This window comes from Dipteris shenzhenensis, chromosome 8 (genome assembly GCF_047967505.1).
Source record: "Dipteris shenzhenensis isolate YYH24624 ecotype China chromosome 8, Dip_SZ_1.0, whole genome shotgun sequence".
NCBI classification, from domain to species: domain Eukaryota; kingdom Viridiplantae; phylum Streptophyta; class Polypodiopsida; order Gleicheniales; family Dipteridaceae; genus Dipteris; species Dipteris shenzhenensis.
Genome location: NC_141603.1, coordinates 42,999,203 through 43,016,558, shown reverse-complemented (window position 1 = coordinate 43,016,558; position 17,356 = coordinate 42,999,203). Strand labels below are relative to the sequence as shown.

The following is a 17,356-nucleotide window of genomic DNA, read 5'->3' as shown; positions in this document are numbered from 1 at the left end:
TGGATTTCAACTGAGAGACCCAAGTGCGGTGGGACTCGAAAAAGAGAAGATTCAAGCAACTCAAGACTTTCTTCAGGATATGAATCATATGCTTAAATTAGGTAAAGATATCATTAAAAACGCTCAAGATAGAGCAAGAAGTTATGCAAACCCACATTGTAGAACCAAGCATCGAATGAATTGAAGGATCGGCGTCTAATTCGAAGCCAACAAAGTCATGGTTGAATGCAGAGGCTCGGCAAGGAAGCCAAACGAGGTATTGCTTTCAAGTGATTTACAAGAAGCCAGCAATGAGAATCACATTAAGGTGATTCATAATTGAAGCGAGGCTTTAATCGGTCGATTGAAAGAATCCATAGAAGCCAGAGTTACTCAAGGTTATTCAAGTATTTGATCACACTAGTGGAAGGCCGTGTGGATACAGATGCACGGTAGATTCTATCCTCAGATGAGTAGATAGGTCAAGTGTTATACATTGAAAGCGAAAAGGCGAGGTATCAAGAACAACAAAACTAGAGATAATGATATTGTACATGCAGTAGCAAGGAATAAGCAGTTTGGATTTGTTAAGTATGCAAGAGGGAATAAATTGCAAGAATGTAGAATTTAGCAAGAGCAGACTTTAAGAGATGAAAAAGAGAAAAAGCTAGAAAGAGAGGAATATTGTTCATAGCAGTGCTGGCTTAAATTAATCAAGAGGGTATTGTGGAAAGTACAAGAGTTTTGAGAGTTTGATTGTACCTAGGAGTAATTGCAGGTTTGATGATACCGAAGAGTAATTGAAGGTTTCCACGTTTGGAGGCCATGGTACCAAACAAACAACTTTATATTGGCCAATCTAATTGGACCCTTGAAGGAGGTTACCAATTGTAACTTTGAGAGTACATTAGAAAATACATTGTAAGGGATTGACGATTAGACTACCACCAAATTGTCAATTTGTTTCAGCTTGGTAAACTGAAAGTGAAGGCAATGTATTGCATTACTCTCGGATATCAAGAGGTATGCTAGCATAGAAGAGTAGGTCCAAGCTGGTCACTTGGGAACACGTGAGATCGTCCGGGCATATTGGCTTGTTTGTGTGTGTGTGTATTGTGGAGAGAGCATCATGCAAGACAGTCGAGTGTGTTTATCTTACATATATGATAGTAGGTTGTACACAATAGTATGCATTGTAATACAAGCTACTATATGATTATTGGTATAACCTATAGAGTTTGATCTTGTAATAATAATTTATATATATGCTATAGAATATAAAATTTACATGTATTCATTATGCACATTTCTAGGATAAATACCTCTGAAAATTGCAAAAAGTCTTGCTTTGGAACTCATACAATGTCTTTCTAGAAACGTTTTTGGTGATTGCTTCAAAGGTCTTTGATGAAGGTGAGTTGATTGTAGGCAAAGCCCATGTGCATTAGCCTCATGCTTGGAGACACCCAAGTATAGGCAACTCATTAAAAGTTTTGGTCACACGCTGTTCTAGGGTTTGATGGGATGCTTGGAGGCCACACAGAGATTCTTGAGCCTTTGAATGTCCTAGCAGGATATAAATGCCATGGAGAGGGATGAAGTCTTCCCATCGCTGGATAGCCAATTATGGCGTTGGGTTTCCATCCCATTCCTGCTTTCATTTTTAGAGATGTTTGACACAAGTATGATGCCCCCATCCCTACTATCTTGTTGCTGCTATGCCGCTTTAACAAGGGGATAAAGCAGATATTTGTAAATGGTGGGTGATCACCCTTTTGGACATAGCTGACAATATGTTAGCCAAGGGCTTGAGTGGGCATCGCAGGCCCTTGCTTTCTGATCTCACATAGGACAGGCAGACATGGTTTGTGCAAGAATGTTTTACCTTCAACATCTTTATAGTTTGGGAGGTTACTGATTGGCAGCTTTTACAGCCTCTCATGGTCCTCGTCTTGATTTTTAGAAGGCTTATGATAGAGTGGACTGGACCTTCCTTTCTTTTTCAGAAAAAGAGACTTTCTATTAAGTATGTGCAAACAGGAAAAGCTATGTGATTACAAATCACCCAGCTGAAAATGAAAGCGACAAAGCCAATCAAGTGCATCAAAATTCCATAGGGTCCTTGTAGGTGTGTGTGAAAAGAAAAGGACTCCATGATCTCACTCCCCTCATGAATGAAGCTCTTCTAGTTCTAGCTTCCCGGGAGGAACCCTGAACCTGCTTTAGGTGGCCAAGGGAATATGTACAGTGTGATGCCAAATGTTGGACTGGGCATTCTGCTAGGTTTTAGGTGGATCCCTAGAGGCTAGCCGACATGATACTTGAGATCGAAGGTTGGGATTGACATCTCAGCCAAGCACCAAGTGGACTTTGTCTCGGGCATTCGTTGTGGAGCCTGCCATCCCGATTGCAGGGAGAGCTTTGGTGCTCAACTATGTTTTGCTACCAATGCTGGTAAATAGGGTCCTGCTGGAGGTTTCATTGGAGTGCATGGGGACTTCGGCGACTGATTTACAAATTCTTTTGGTGGTTTGAATGACACCTATGACATGTTGCCTACACAATACATTTCATACAAGAATGCTCTTTAGTCACAGTTTTGGCAAGTCTCAATAATAATATAGAGCATTTGCCAAATTGTTAAAAGCAAAAATATCCGGAAGCATATTTGTAGTTTCAGTAAGTGTAAGGAATATATCAAAATGGAATGAAAGGAAGCAACTGCGGCCTCTATTTGATTATCTTTTGGGCACAAAAAGTTTATTTGAAATTTATGAGAGAGACCTATCAAAGCTTTTGGTTTGTAACATCAGAAATAGTCTTTGTAGGCTGTAATGAGTGATTACATGGGAAAGCATAAATTTGGATCTTATGTGGTGTCACTATCTTAGAATGGATATCATGATTTTGCAGGTGGATGACTGTGCACAGCTCATTGCTGCTGTAGACAAGGTACTTGCAGCAGAGGATGATCCTGAACAGGATATTAGCAGCTTTTATCACATACCTGATGAATTTTTCCAGTGTATGGAGTGCTCATGGAGAAGCCGTGTCAAGCGAACTTGTGCAGAAAATGCCTATGGAGATGTTAGTCGAGCGGCGGAAGATTTATATGCTGCAGTACGCCCAGCTTACCTCAGGATAAATTTTACTTTAAGTTGAAATCCTAGTGTTTGTAAAGATGGATGAGTCATCAGATTTCATTTTGATTATTTAAGTAATTATCACATGAAGACATCGTTTAGCTTACAGGTTTTAGGCTTTAAGAATCTATTTTGTATAGATCAGAGGGTGTACTTGCATATGGGTTTAGATTTCTTAAGGAAAAGAGGTGAATCTCTTTGGGTATATTACGTGCACGCATGCCTCAATTATACATGTGCACACATGCACACATCTGCCCCTACATACGCCCTATTGGATTAATTCAAGTATCCTAATTGCAACAAATTAGTCTATCTTTTCCAACATGCTTAACAAATGAGCCTTCGGTTGTGGCATTTTTTGCAAAGAAATAAATTGTATATTCATCCCGTCCGTGCAACTTGTGGAGATCTTTTCTTTCATTAACTATTGGAATTCGGCTTATGATACTCATTTGAAGCTTAAGCTGTCATTGGTGTAGCTACTTGGGTTTGGTGATGTGAGAAACGAACTAGCAATGGAAGCAGGAGCAAGCAGAAGCAAAACGTAGTGTGCAATAGATAAGATTTGATACACAATGGAGTGGAGGTGGTTTTGTCTAAGTGACAAAACCACACTAACCCAGTAACTGTGGTTAGGGGGAGAAATCTCTAGTGAGGGAAAAGTACCCCTAACTCACTTATGAGTTACATTGGTCACTGCCTAGAGTTATAACATAATTCTAACACCCCCCCTGCAGTGCCAATGTGAAAGTGATCAATCAGCAAAAGGAGATAAGTTCAGGGCACTGTGAAATGCCTCAAACTTCTCACGTGGAAGTGCTTTGGTGAAGATGTATGCAACATTGGCATGTGTTGACACATAGATCATACTTTTCTCCCCTGTAGGCAACTTCTCTCTGACATAATGATAATGAACTTTAATGTGCTTCGTGCGAGCATGAAACACATGATTCTTTGCCACTGCTATAGCACTCTGACTATCAGTGAGAATTGGAGAAGGACCCTCCTATGAGAGATGAAGATCAGCAAACAAACGACGCAGCCAAACACATTCAACTGTCGCTGTGAAAGCTGCCCTGTACTCAGCTTTACATGCGGAAGCAGCCATAGTACATTGTTTCTTGCTCAGCCAAGAAATGCAAGCTTTGCCCAAAAAGAAACAATTACCACTTGTGGACTGCCTAGTGTCATAGTCTCCAGCCCAATCTGAGTCATTGTAAGCATGCATCTGCAAGTCACCCCCCCTGGGAAACATCAAGCCATAAGACTTTGTGCCTTGCAAGTAACGAAAGATGCGTTTTACAGCAAGCCATAAGACTTTGTGCCTTGCAAGTAACGAAAGATGCGTTTTACAGCTTGCCAATGTGTTTTCTTTGGGCTGTGCATATACCTGCTAACCTGAGATACTGCATATTGAATATCGGGCTGTGTATTGCACAAATAAATGAGGCATCCAACAGCATGGCTGTAAAGTGTGGCACCCACTGATTCACTTGCATCATGCATAGTAAGCTTCAGGCCTGGCTCCATGGGAGTGGCTGTAGGCTTACAATCTTGCATGTTGAATCTATCCAAGAGCTTTTGCACATGCTTGGATTGAGACATAACAATACCACGCTTGTCTTGTATGAACTGGATCCCCAAATAGAAATTTAACATGCCCAAATCTGTCATGTCAAATTTAGCTTTCAATTGAGCCTCGAAATATGCAATTATTTCCTCATTTGACCCTATGAGCAGCATGTCATCTACATAAAGAATGATGACTAAAATATCCCCCCCATCCTTCTTGATGTAGAGGGTGCTTTTAGTGGGACTATTGTGTTGCCCCTTGCTTGCCAGAAAACGCACGTGGGGCTTGTTTCAACCCATATAAAGCTTTATTCAGCTTGCAACTTGAAGTGCATTGCCCGAAAGTTCAAAGCCAAGAGGTTGTTTGACATAAACCTCTTCCTGCAAGTCCCCATTAAGGAAATCTATTTTTATGTCCTACTGATTGACATTCCAAACAAAAGTTGCAGCCATGGCAATACCTAATTTGATAGTTGTCATCCGGGATGTAGGAGCAAAAGTCTTCTATGCTCTTTTTCTGAGCATAGCCTTTGGCAACTAGCCGTGCCTTGTACCTATCAATGGACCCATCTGGCTTCCTTTTTAGTTTGGGTACTAATGGCATGCTTTCTTGGTGGTAAATCCACAACATCCCAAGTCTGATTTTTCTAAATGGACTGCAATTCATTGTGCAAGGCATTCATCCAGTGCACATTATCCTTGGCTTCTTCGAAAGTATCAGGTTCTTCTTCATCAAGAAGAGTACCTGCATAAGCTGATAAAGAGCCCCCCCTGCATGCCTTGCTGCACTACAAGTCGTGCTAGGCAAAGATGCCTCAAGTCTACTCTCCCTGAGAGTCTGTAGCAACCAGTTCGGAACTGTTTTTGCTGCATGTATCTCTTGAATCTCTTGCTTGACAACATCATCCAGTGCCTGTGGAGGAACAAAATCAGTAGGTGGCTGAATCGGGGCATGTGGAGCAGGAGGAGGCTGCTGTAAATGCTGATTTTCAGCATGAGCATCAGCAGGGGAACCAAAAGCAATAGGAAGGAACCCCTCAAAAACATCATATGAAGAGGATGGATTAGTGAATTCAGCATGTGTATGAGCTGAATTCTCTGAAATAAGTACATCTCTACTCACAAAGATCTTGCGTGTGGCAGGATTGTAGAGACGATAGCCTTTGCTTTCTGCTCTATACCCAACATAGATACACTTTAATGCCTTATTTGACAACTTATGTCGAAACTCCACAGGCACATGGACATATGTAACACATCCAACGACACGAAAATGATACACTGAAGGCTTTCTTCCATGCCAAGCCTCGTAGGGCGTGATTGTCTTCAAAGCCTTTGTGGGAGCCCGATTCAAAACATAATTGGCACACATGAGCCCTTAGAGCCAGAATTTGTGAGGCAGCTTCTTGCTAGTGAGCATGCATCTATCCATCTCCATGAAAGTTCTATTTTTCTGCTCAAACTTGCCATTTTGCTAAGGGGTAAGCCTCACTGTAAGCTGATGTGTGATGCCTTTCTCCTTCAAAAATGCCTCAAATTCATGAGACATATACTCCCCTTGTTGGGGACTTCAACGCCAGGACGAGTACGCGACATGCACCACTCCTAGACTTGCGAGACGACTCTATCATGCTTCCAGACATGGACCTAGACGGAGTAGGTATGACTAGGACCTCATCGGACCGGCACGGACCTGTTACACCATATGGACACGCGCTCCTTGATTTGGGCAGGATGCATGATCTCATCACCTACAACGGGCTCGACCTTTGGCCCTCCTCAGGTGGTTTTACTTGCTTCCCACACGGGGGGGGCACTAGTGTAGTAGATTACATCATGGGATCCCCTACCTTCACTTCATGTATCACCGACTTCACCGTAGCACCACTCCCTCCAGGAGCTGATCACACATACCTATTCTTCACTATCGCCATCCCATGCTTAGCCACACCACACACACCACATAGGAAGCACGACACCTACCACGACATACACCTTGATCACAGCCTCTCACCGGCCTACTCTGGACGCCTAAACAGACTCTTAACCTACATCGATCACATACCACTCATAGAGGACCGTGCTGCCCTGATTAGTCGCACACTCCATGAGGTTGCCCTCCAAATCTTTCCCCACACCACACGGTCCACTAGACCACCACCTCTTGGTTCTGTACCCTGCAACAATTGGTACGATGCGGAGTGCAAAGCTTATCGCCTACAGCTTTGACTTGAAACCAGATGTCACCTCTTGAACACACCAGACACGGTACGCAAGTATCGACGTCTCGTACGTCAGAAGAAGTAGGCTTTTCTTCGTCAAAATGAGGAGGAGCTGCTGCACATATTGTACAACAACAACTCGAAGGATTTTTGGCGGAGATTCCTTGAGCGTAGGTTCCCATCACCCCTCACCGACACGAGAGTCTGGCACACGTATGCACACCATCTATATGATGTCCCACACCAGCCCACTCCAGACCTCATACACACACCTCGTCCCACCACTTGCACGTTGTTCACCAGAGGGGGAGTCAAGGACGCGACATTGAAACTGCACAATGGCCGAGCTAAGGATCACGAGGGGCTATGCACTGAGTTTATCGCATATGGGATCGACACATTAGCCACGATCCTAGCAAAGCTATTCAATGACGTTGTTTGCCTTGGCTTCCCCCGCATTTGGACACTCAACACCATCACCCCCATCCACAAGGTAGGGGATTCCATGGACCCGAGTAACTACAGGACTATCATGATTGGACATGTGATGTCCAAGATCTATGCAGCTGTATTGGATGCATCGGTCAGCCTGTTCGCAGAGATGAGAGGGCTCAGAGCAGAGGGTCAGGCCGGTTTCAGGCAAGACCATGGGACTATGGATCACATACTCACACTCAGGAGTGTCATTGAGGAGGCCAGATCACGAAAGGAGAGGGTATACTGTTGCTTTGTGGATTTCCGCAAAGCCTTTGATACAGTACCTCGAGCTCGTCTTATCACACGCCTACAGACACTGGGATTTGATTAGGAGATCATCTGGGCAGTCATGGCACTGTATGAGAGAGTCTCAGGCCGAGTTCGTATAGGCGCAGGTTGGACAGATGAGATCCTGAGTACCATAGGGGTCAAACAGGGTTGTCCCTTATCACCGACCCTGTTTGGCATCTACATCGATGAGCTTGAGACTTTCATGGGGACGTTCGGAGGGACCGGTTGCTCACTTGGCGGGATCATCATCAGGATTCTTCTTTATGCAGATGATGTGGTACTCTTGTCGTTCACACCCGAGGGGCTCCAGCGACACCCGGATGCACTGCAGGCTTTTTGTTTATCCCATGATTTGGAGGTCAACCTTGGCAAGACCAAGGTCATGATCTTTAACACCTCTTGAGCAAACATGCAACGGAAACAATTTACTTTTACTTTGGGTGGGTCACCAGTTGAGATCGTATCCTTATACACTTGGGGGTCATCTTCTCCGGCCCGATCTTCATGATGAGACCAGCGATGCAGGCCAGACTGAGTAGGGGATACGCCTCACTGGCTCGGTTAGAGAGACGGTGCTTTCACTCTCGGTTAGAGAGACGGTGCTTTCACTCCCACTTCCAGGACCCTCGGACCAAGGCTCTTCTCTTCGACTCCTTGGTTCGACCAGCCGGTATGTATGGTAGCCCTTGTTGGGGGCCTAACATGTCAGAGATAGAGTGGACACGGGTGGAGCGCTTGCAGATCCTCATGCTCTCACGGATGATCCGGGGGAAACCGTCTGTACCACATCACATCATTCAGTCCGAGTTTGGTGCTTCTCCACTCCAGCTCGATGCTGCCTTTCAGACCATCACATATATACACCGGGTTAGATCATATGGGGATTGCACATCAGGGAGACAGAGGTTGTCGTGGTTGGCTCTCGATTCCTCCATGAGGTTGGCTAGCAGAGGGAGACGAGCGATGCTGGTATGCACGGACTCACAGATGGTTTGTGAGACTAGGGTTCCACATCGATAGGATACCTCATTTTCAGTACAATTTAGATGCCCCTCCGGTACTCCCACCCACCATCCCGATTGGGCCACATACCAACCAGGTCATTCGAGAGGATCTCCTGCAGCTACACACCTTTAGGACTTGGTTGGAGCCGAGGGAGCTTCTAGTGAAGCTGAGTTTCTACAGAGATTACTGTCTTCGCATTTCGGAGGAGGGATTCATCACACCACTGGGGTACATTGAGCTTCATATGCCTCACTCACTACGGATCTCCATTGGACAGTTTCGGGTATCATCACACCGCCTCCGCATAGAGAGCGACAGAGCAGAGGGGATTCCTAGGGAGCATCGCTTATGCATACTGTGCGACTGTCAGGAGGTTGAGTCGGAGGAGCATTTTATTTTCAGGTGCCCAGTGTACTACGAGATCCGAGGTCGCTACCACTGCCTCTTCAGAGACGGCTCCGGGCTCCTTTCGAGATTCCTCGCCTACCCAGATCAGAGATGCCTCGCGGCCTTCATTCACGAGGGAATCCGACATAAAGAGTACTTACTCAGGCGACGGGCTTGGTCACATCATCAGACACCTCTCAGAGCAGGATCACAGAGTTCTTCCCATCGAGTGACATTGATCGTCTAGTCTCTAGCCGCCGACGTGACAGAGACCCTGACCCGACGATCGTAGCACGACACACGAGACATCAAGGGGACACACAGATCACTCAGGGGGACCATCCGTTATTGTTTAGACCCGGGATACGTCCCACGGGAGTCACGGTGGCTCTGGTCTTGCGTCGAGCCTCGTCCAGCGAGCCTCGTCCAGGAGACCGAGACGCACGGCACCCCTTGACGGGCACCAGCGTCCCATCACCAGCTATGCACCAGCCAGGGGGACGACATACGGAGGATTCCGCTCCGCTCCACCAGTCCTTTTCTTTTCATTGTTACATCCAAATGTATTTGATTATGTATGATCAGACTTAGGATTCAGCACGGGTGATGATGCTCGTTTCAGTAGCTCTACCCTCACTGTGATTTGTATCAGGTTTTCTTTTAGTCTCATAGACCCCTCGATCTTCCGAAGACTCTAATAAAATTTCTTTCTTTCTTTCTTTTTTCTCATCCATATGTGTGAGATAGCTCTCTCTTCAGGAAAGAGACCTGGGCATCATTTCTGGCTGCAAACATGCTCTCTAAATATCCCAAGCTGCCTTCGAGGTCTTGCATGACCGAATGTGACGAATGACAAATCTTTTGACAAAAAGAGAAATAATTGAAAGAGCTTGTGCATCACGTGAATCCCACCTTTTCAATTCCTGTGTGGGAGGCACCAAAGCAGCAGCTGTTGTGCCTAACACTTGTCTTGCATCTTGACCTCTACCCCTACCTCCACCTTGTTGAGGAGTGGCATGTTTAACCACAGTCTCTGGCCTTGTCTCATCTCTGTTGACATAATCCCATAGATGTTTGCCAAACCAAAAACCTCATTGGGGTTGTTTTGAGCCGTATCTGCGAGACACAACAAAAAAATGCAGCAAATCTGACAAGTGAAATCCCTTCTTGGGATCAAAGATGCTCAATCGAAGTCTGCAAGAAATATGCCCAAAATGACAACTTGCTGTCACAGCCTATCAAAGGCTTTAAAATGCACCAGAATGCTCTGCAAATGCCCAAATAACATTGCAAATTGCCAATGTCTGCAATGTCACTCAAAATGAGTCCAAAACTGCCTGCAACAGTCCCAAACTGCTAGTACACTGCCAAATTGCATGCGAATGCCAAAAGCTCCAATTTCTTAAGGGAAATTGCATCCAAAAGAGGGCAAAGTATCTGAAAGCCCCAACTATGCAAGAAATTGTAGTGTAAAACCAAAAGACCCAAATTTTGGGAAAAAATTGAGCTAAAATTAGGGCAAAAAAATGTACTATTGCCTCCACAGTTTGTGGCTGCTGCTGCTCCCCGCTCCTCCTGCTGCCCTCCCTTCAACTCCCCTCCTTGCTGCCTCCTCCCTCCCCTCCCTCCCTACCTGCTGCCCCTTCCCTTCCCCTCTCCTCCCCTCCCCTTCCCCCCCGCACTGCTGCTGTAGCCCCTCCCCCCCGCGCTGCTGCTGCTATCTCTCCCCCCTGCCCCCCCCCGCGCTGCTGCCTAATCTGCCCCCCCATGCTGTTGCTCGCACCTCCCCCCCCGCGCACTGCTTGTTTGCTCCCCCCTTCCCTCTCCTCCTCTCCCCTCCCTCTTTTACTCTTCACTCCCCTTCTCCTCCTGCTGTCCCCTTCCCTTCTCTCCCTCCCCCTTGCTGCCATCCTCTCCCCCCTTCCAGCTCCCCCCTTCTTCAACCTCCCTCCTCCTTCAACCTACCCCCTTCTTCTTCTGACTTGCTCTCTCTCCTCTCTCCCTCCTTCCTTCACTCTCTCCCTCAGGTGTACCCCCGTTTTTTTGGGAGTCTCTTGGGCATCAGGAAAGCGGACGAAGTTTTTTTTTGTTTGAGTCGGCTCTCTTGGGCATCAAGAAAGTGGACGGAGTTTTTTTGTGTTTAAGTCGGCCTTCCCCTCCTCGATTGACGAATGGGCACCCATTCAATCAATCCGTTACCGCACACACCGGCCGCGAGAACCGTCACATTTTCAAAAGACGAGCTGCAGCAGTTACAAAGGAACTTGGAGCATGAGTGTTCCACGGCTCTCTTTGCACGCATCTTTGGTTCACACCCCTCCAGATCACAGGGTAGAGATTGGATGCTTGCGGCACTTCCCCAGGAGCTCGCCCCCCACCTTAAGGATGTTTGTTTGTTGGGATGAGGTTTCTTTCAGGTATGCCTAGATTCCTTGGACGTCACGAGAGACTTGCTACATGCTGAGTTTCTATTTCTAGGCTACAGGAGGATCTTTTTGTTTCCCTTTTAACTGGGCTTTGACCCAGTTGAAGAGGACAAGCAGAGAGTTTCTGTTTTCATCAGGCTCCCTGGTCTCCCCTCAGTTTATCACCGGCTTCTTTCAGTTATTGGTGAGAGGTTTGGTATGGTAGTAGAGATCCCCTCTCTTTCTGGCGAGCCCTCTTCGGCTGTTGAGGCGGTCAGGATGGATGGGGTACCCAGGGTTAGGGTCATTGTTCAGGACCCTAATATTTCATATGACTACATCATGCTACAGCAACCGGATGGGTCATTCTTCTGCCAGAGATTTGAGATTGCAGGTCGGCAGGACCAGTGCAGGATTTGTAGATCCTCGGGGCACTTCACCAAAGATTGCCCAAAGAAGAAAAAGAGGCCCAGAAAGCAACCAGCTCGTACTAGCTTACGAGAGAGCAGGAGCAGGACCTACCGCTCCACAGGCACCGCCTCAGACACGGGCTCCCCCTCCTCCTAGGGTTGCTCGAGTCCGTCCTACACCCCGCACCACCTCTGGCCCACGGTGGGTTAGGTCCTCTACTTCAGATCATACTTCCACCGCTTCGGAGCCTACCCCCTTAGAGCCTCGGGAGGCTAACGCCTTGGAGCCTAGTGTTCAGGAGCCTTTTTCCACTCCACCTCAGGATCAGGCTGTACCTCCCTCAGCAGCCCAGGTTGTTGCCTCGTTCGCAGCACCTCTTGATCAAGACCCAGTACAGGTGCCTCCTTTCGTGGATAGAGGGAAGGGGATACTCTTACAAATTTGACTTGTTTTTATTCGAAGCGACTATCTTATTAGCGTCTACGTTTCGACAACGGAAAATCATGTCCGCTTGTACAAGACCAAAACCTTGCACTCTACGGGCTTTTCCTTTCTTGTACAACCATTTCTGAAAATTTGAGACTCTTTTTGAACAAATAGTTTACCTCTACTACATATGATTATATGCTGTGTTAATAACTTCATGTTCACACTCGAAAAACAGTTTCCTTTTTTTTTCAGTACAAAATATAAGATTTATAATGAAAGAACGAGAATTATTATAAACACAATATATGTTAATAATATATCTTAAATTTTCTTAAGCTGTCATATTATCTTCAAATAGCATGCGACAATAAATACAATTGAACACTTTACTTTATTGCTTTCAAATACTTTTCAAATTATCATACACTCATTTGTGAAGTGATTTCAGAAGACATCTCCAACACAGCTACAATTACATTCAAGACTCCAGCATTATACGTACAAACTTCTACTGCACCTTTCGTTGTGGATACTCACAAAAAAGCAACTATATTCCCTTGAACAAAATTCACATTGACGACTCTTTCTACAAACCTTTACCCACAAAACAAATGTGTATTTACATCCATATCTTATGTATTGCACTTTCATATAACGCCTACAGCACTGAAAAAAATAGTTTGCTCCGAAGGATACAAATTGCTACAGACAACAGATTTTGCGTATGAGAAATGGGGGACCTCTCTGACCTCCCAGATGATGATTTTGTACCTTCCACTTTCGGAGAGCTAGTTATCGGCATCCCTATTGAGAGATCTTTCTCTCTCTCACTTGTGGACTTTCCTCCCCTTGGACCTTGTGTGTATGGCAGGAGGTCAGCTCCGATGGAGGGTTCTTTTTACGCCACTAGGTCGGGTAAGGTATTCCAACCCGCTTCCTCCCGCCGATGAGGATAGCCAGTTGGAATATATAGGGATTGGGCGGCATCCCTCATCCCCGTCGCAAACAATTGATTAGGAATCAACTCCATCCAGGTGTGTCAGGTGGTTCCTTAGACATTCTTTTTCTTCAGGAACACAAACTGGATGCCAGAGATTGCTCCAAGTTAGGTAAGCTACTTTCAGGCCGGACTTTTTGGCTTCCTGCCTTGGGAACCAGAGGAGGTACATGCATATCAGTTTCAGATTCTTTTCTCCCTCTGGTCATTGGACACGGTACCATCACCCCCTCCAGGGCCCAGTGGATTTTACTTTTGATTAACGGACGTAAGGTTGGTTTCCTCAATCTCTACAGAGGGGACCGTGTTTTTTTTTGGAAAGAGTTGCTCTCGTGGGCTGACATTGCAGATTCATGGATTATTGAAGGCGACTTCAACATGGTTGAGGCACCATCCGATAAGCAAGGGGGTAGAGAAGGTGGTATTCATTCCCTCGAGAGAGCAGCTTGGGATGCCTTCTTGTTCAGGTTAGTGGCAGATGTTTGGTCAGAGGATGCATTTCATATTCAGTCTCAGTCACTTTTGTTTTCGTGGTCGAACCGTAGGGTGCAGATGCCTATCTTTGCTCGGATTGACTGATTCTATGTGGATGACTGGGCTCTTGATAGAGGGGGGACAGTTTGCATTGCACCCGGTGTTTCCACCTCCGACCATTTTCTGGTAGTTTTGTCTATCTTAGAGCCCCATCTAAGAGGACGGTCTCACAATATCAGGATCCCCGATGCCTTATACACAGATGAGACTCTCACAGAGGCAGTCTTGGAGATCTGGGTTTCTCACTTGTAGGGGGGTTGTCGATCCTTTACATGTGGCCACAACACTTGCCAGTGTCAGCGACTTTTATCACTTTGTCACTAGTGCAGGGGGGGTTGCCGATCCTTCACTTGCAGGGGGGTTGCCGATCCTTCACATGTGGCCACAGCACTTGCCAGTATCAGCGACTTTTATCACTCTGTCGCTAGTGCTCGGCGAGGTGAGGTACTTAGGCGGGAGATTGGTATCCATCGACGGTTGACAACCTTGCAGAGGGAGGAGCAGAGACGACCATCAGATGCTTGGATACAGGAGCGCCTTGTTGCAGCAAGGGATATGCTCACTTGATGCACACTTTACCAACACAGAGTTCAGGACTGCTCTCTCCGCCCTTCATAAGGGCAAGTGCCCTGGTTCCGATGGTTTTACTCCATCTTTTTTTACAGCCTTTTGGGATATGATAGGTGATCATATTACTTCAGTCCTGCAGGGCATTTGGGACTCGGGTGAGATGCCTGACTCACTGACCGAGGGACTCATACACCTTATCTCGAAAGGTGGCAACATGAATTTTGTATCCCATTGGAGACCCATGACTCTTTTGGGCACTTTATACAAAATCCTTGCCAAGGCGATCGGCATCCGATTGCAGCCCCTTCTTCCAGACCTAGGAGCATATTTGATAATATCTTTTTATTTTGGGAAGCCACAGAGTGGGCTATGCAGAGTAGGCAGAGGCTGACAGTTCTACTCCTGGACTTTGAGAAAGCCTATGACAGAGTAGATTGGGGTTTTCTTGAGGGCACTCTTCTACGATTTGGATTTTCAGATGCATGGATTAGAGGGGTGGCCTCCCTTTACAGATCAGCCCACATCCAGGTTTTGATCGGAGGGGTAAGGGGTGACAGGTTTCAGATTTCCAGGTCAGTTCGTCAGGGATGCCTTTTAGCCCCCTTCCTCTTTCTTTTTGTGGCAGAAGCTATGAGTATCTTCCTTAGATCTCATGCTGATCTTGATGGGCTGAGATTGCCCTTGAGATAGGAGCAGGAGCTTCTTGACTATGAGTTGGCTGATGACACTGCTATTTTTATTGAGGCCTAGATGGGAGAGAGGCCCCGCCTACACAGTAAGCACTTGGAAGGCATTTATGAGGCTACCTGAGGATCAGAGACTACAGTCTGTGAGTCACCTCAAAGGGGTAGCACGCAGGATTCAGCAGATAGATGCAGCCATCCCGGTGGAATGGACAGTTGAGATGCCTATTACTTGCACCACTTGGATGGGAGCTTTTTCGAGGACAGCAGTTCCTCTACAGGTGATCGCTCTTTGAGGTCTCAGGGAAGATGCACTGGTCTTCTCTCTAGATCCACGGATGATATTCTTCTAGAGGTTGCCTTTCAGCTTGTCAGGATTGCTGGTTTTGTGGACCATGGAGCAGGCTTGCAGTGGTACTTAGACCCCAACCCTCTGCTCTTGGCCCTGAGATCCTGGAGATTGTGGTTATATGGAGGTGCACCTATTAGATGCTTGCAGTGGGACCCAGGAGAGTGGGAGTGGATAGATCATGGGCACCGAGAGAGGGGGATTCCCTTCTTTCGTTTCACGGTTTTCTTGAGGGCACTCTTCTACGATTTGGATTTTCAGATGCATGGATTAGAGGGGTGGCCTCCCTTTACAGATCAGCCCACATCAAGGTTTTGGTAAGGGGTGACAGGTTTCAGATTTCCAGGTCAGTTCGTCAGGGATGCCTTTTAGCCCCCTTCCTCTTTCTTTTTGTGGCAGAAGCTATGAGTATCTTCCTTAGATCTCATGCTGATCTTAATGGGCTGAGATTGGCCTTGAGACAGGAGCAGGAGCTTCTTGACAGTGAGTTGGCTGATGACACTGCTATTTTTATTGAGGCCTAGATGGGAGAGAGGCCCCGCCTACACAGTAAGCACTTGGAAGGCATTTATGAGGCTACCTGAGGATCAGAGACTACAGTCTGTGAGTCACCTCAGAGGGGTAGCACGCAGGATTCAGCAGATAGATGCAGCCATCCCGGTGGAATGGACAGTTGAGATGCCTATTACTTGCACCACTTGGATGGGAGCTTTTTCGAGGACAGCAGTTCCTCTACAGGTGATCGCTCTTTGAGGTCTCGGGGAAGATGCACTGGTCTTCTCTCTAGATCCACGGATGATATTCTTCTAGAGGTTGCCTTTCAGCTTGTCAGGATTGCTGGTTTTGTGGACCATGGAGCAGGCTTGCGGTGGTACTTAGACCCCAACCCTCTGCTCTTGGCCCTGAGATCCTGGAGATTGTGGTTATATGGAGGTGCACCTATTAGATGCTTGCAGTGGGACCCAGGAGAGTGGGAGTGGATAGATCATGGGCACCGAGAGAGGGGGATTCCCTTCTTTCGTTTCACGGTTGGTAATGCCAGTAAATTTCAGCTGAGCAGTAGGGGTTGGATTCCCTCCAGAGTCCCCTAGTGGGACAGCTTCTTCATCACCGCAGATTTGCGTAGGAATTTTTGGAGGAGGCTCTGGGAATCCCTCAGAAATAGAAAGATCACTCTTTTCTTTTGGCTTTCTATTCATGGAGGGATTGCAGTGAACCTGTGGAGATCACGATTTGGGGCTGATCCCACTTGCCCTCGCTATCATTCTACAGAGGAGTCAGTGCGACATTGCCTTTGGGACTACAGACAGGCGAGGATTGTTTGGGGGTTGCTCGGATACTCATCATTTTTCATACTTCCCCTTTCTTCATGACTTGGGGCTTGGTCGCATGGTTATCCCTTAATCGGCCCCAGGTGTTTTATGAGGGTGAGCCTTCTTCTTGGGCACTCTCGGTCTGCCAGCAGGTGATAGAGCCCTGCTCTCTTCAGGATGTACCACTTATTCCTTCAGAGCTTCTCATGCTTCAGTGGACGCCTCTTGGGAGATTTTGGCTAGCATTTCCTGTCGGCACATTTGGAGAGCCAGATGTACAGAGGCCTTGGATGGCACCCAGATACACCCATCACAGGTGTTCACGGGTATTTGGACTGACATGGTTCACACTTTGATAGCCATATGGGCTAGCATGCAGGGCCCTTCACGGACAGTCTCTTCTAGGAGGACTGTATTTCTTCGAGTTTGGAGGGGTTCTCGCTTTTTCTTGGAGGTTTCTACCGGATTGAGATGGCACTATCAGCCCCAATCCTTTCTTTTTGGCTCTTGAGCTTTTTATGCATTGCATGGTGTATCCCGTATGAAGCTTGCTCTAACGGTTTTCTTTAATACTTAATAGAAGTCA

At 46.6% G+C, this 17,356-nt stretch overlaps 1 protein-coding gene across 1 annotated transcript in view; it reads left to right on the top strand.

Moving 5' to 3' along the window:
* Positions 1–17,356, top strand: part of MSH1 (MUTL protein homolog 1) — a 198,707-nt gene that overhangs the window by 79,184 nt on the left and 102,167 nt on the right. Inside the window, exon 17 of the mRNA XM_087378347.1 lies at positions 2,893–3,099. Coding sequence (XP_087234473.1) covers positions 2,893–3,099 — 207 coding nt within the window. The remainder of the gene's footprint in view (positions 1–2,892; positions 3,100–17,356) is intronic.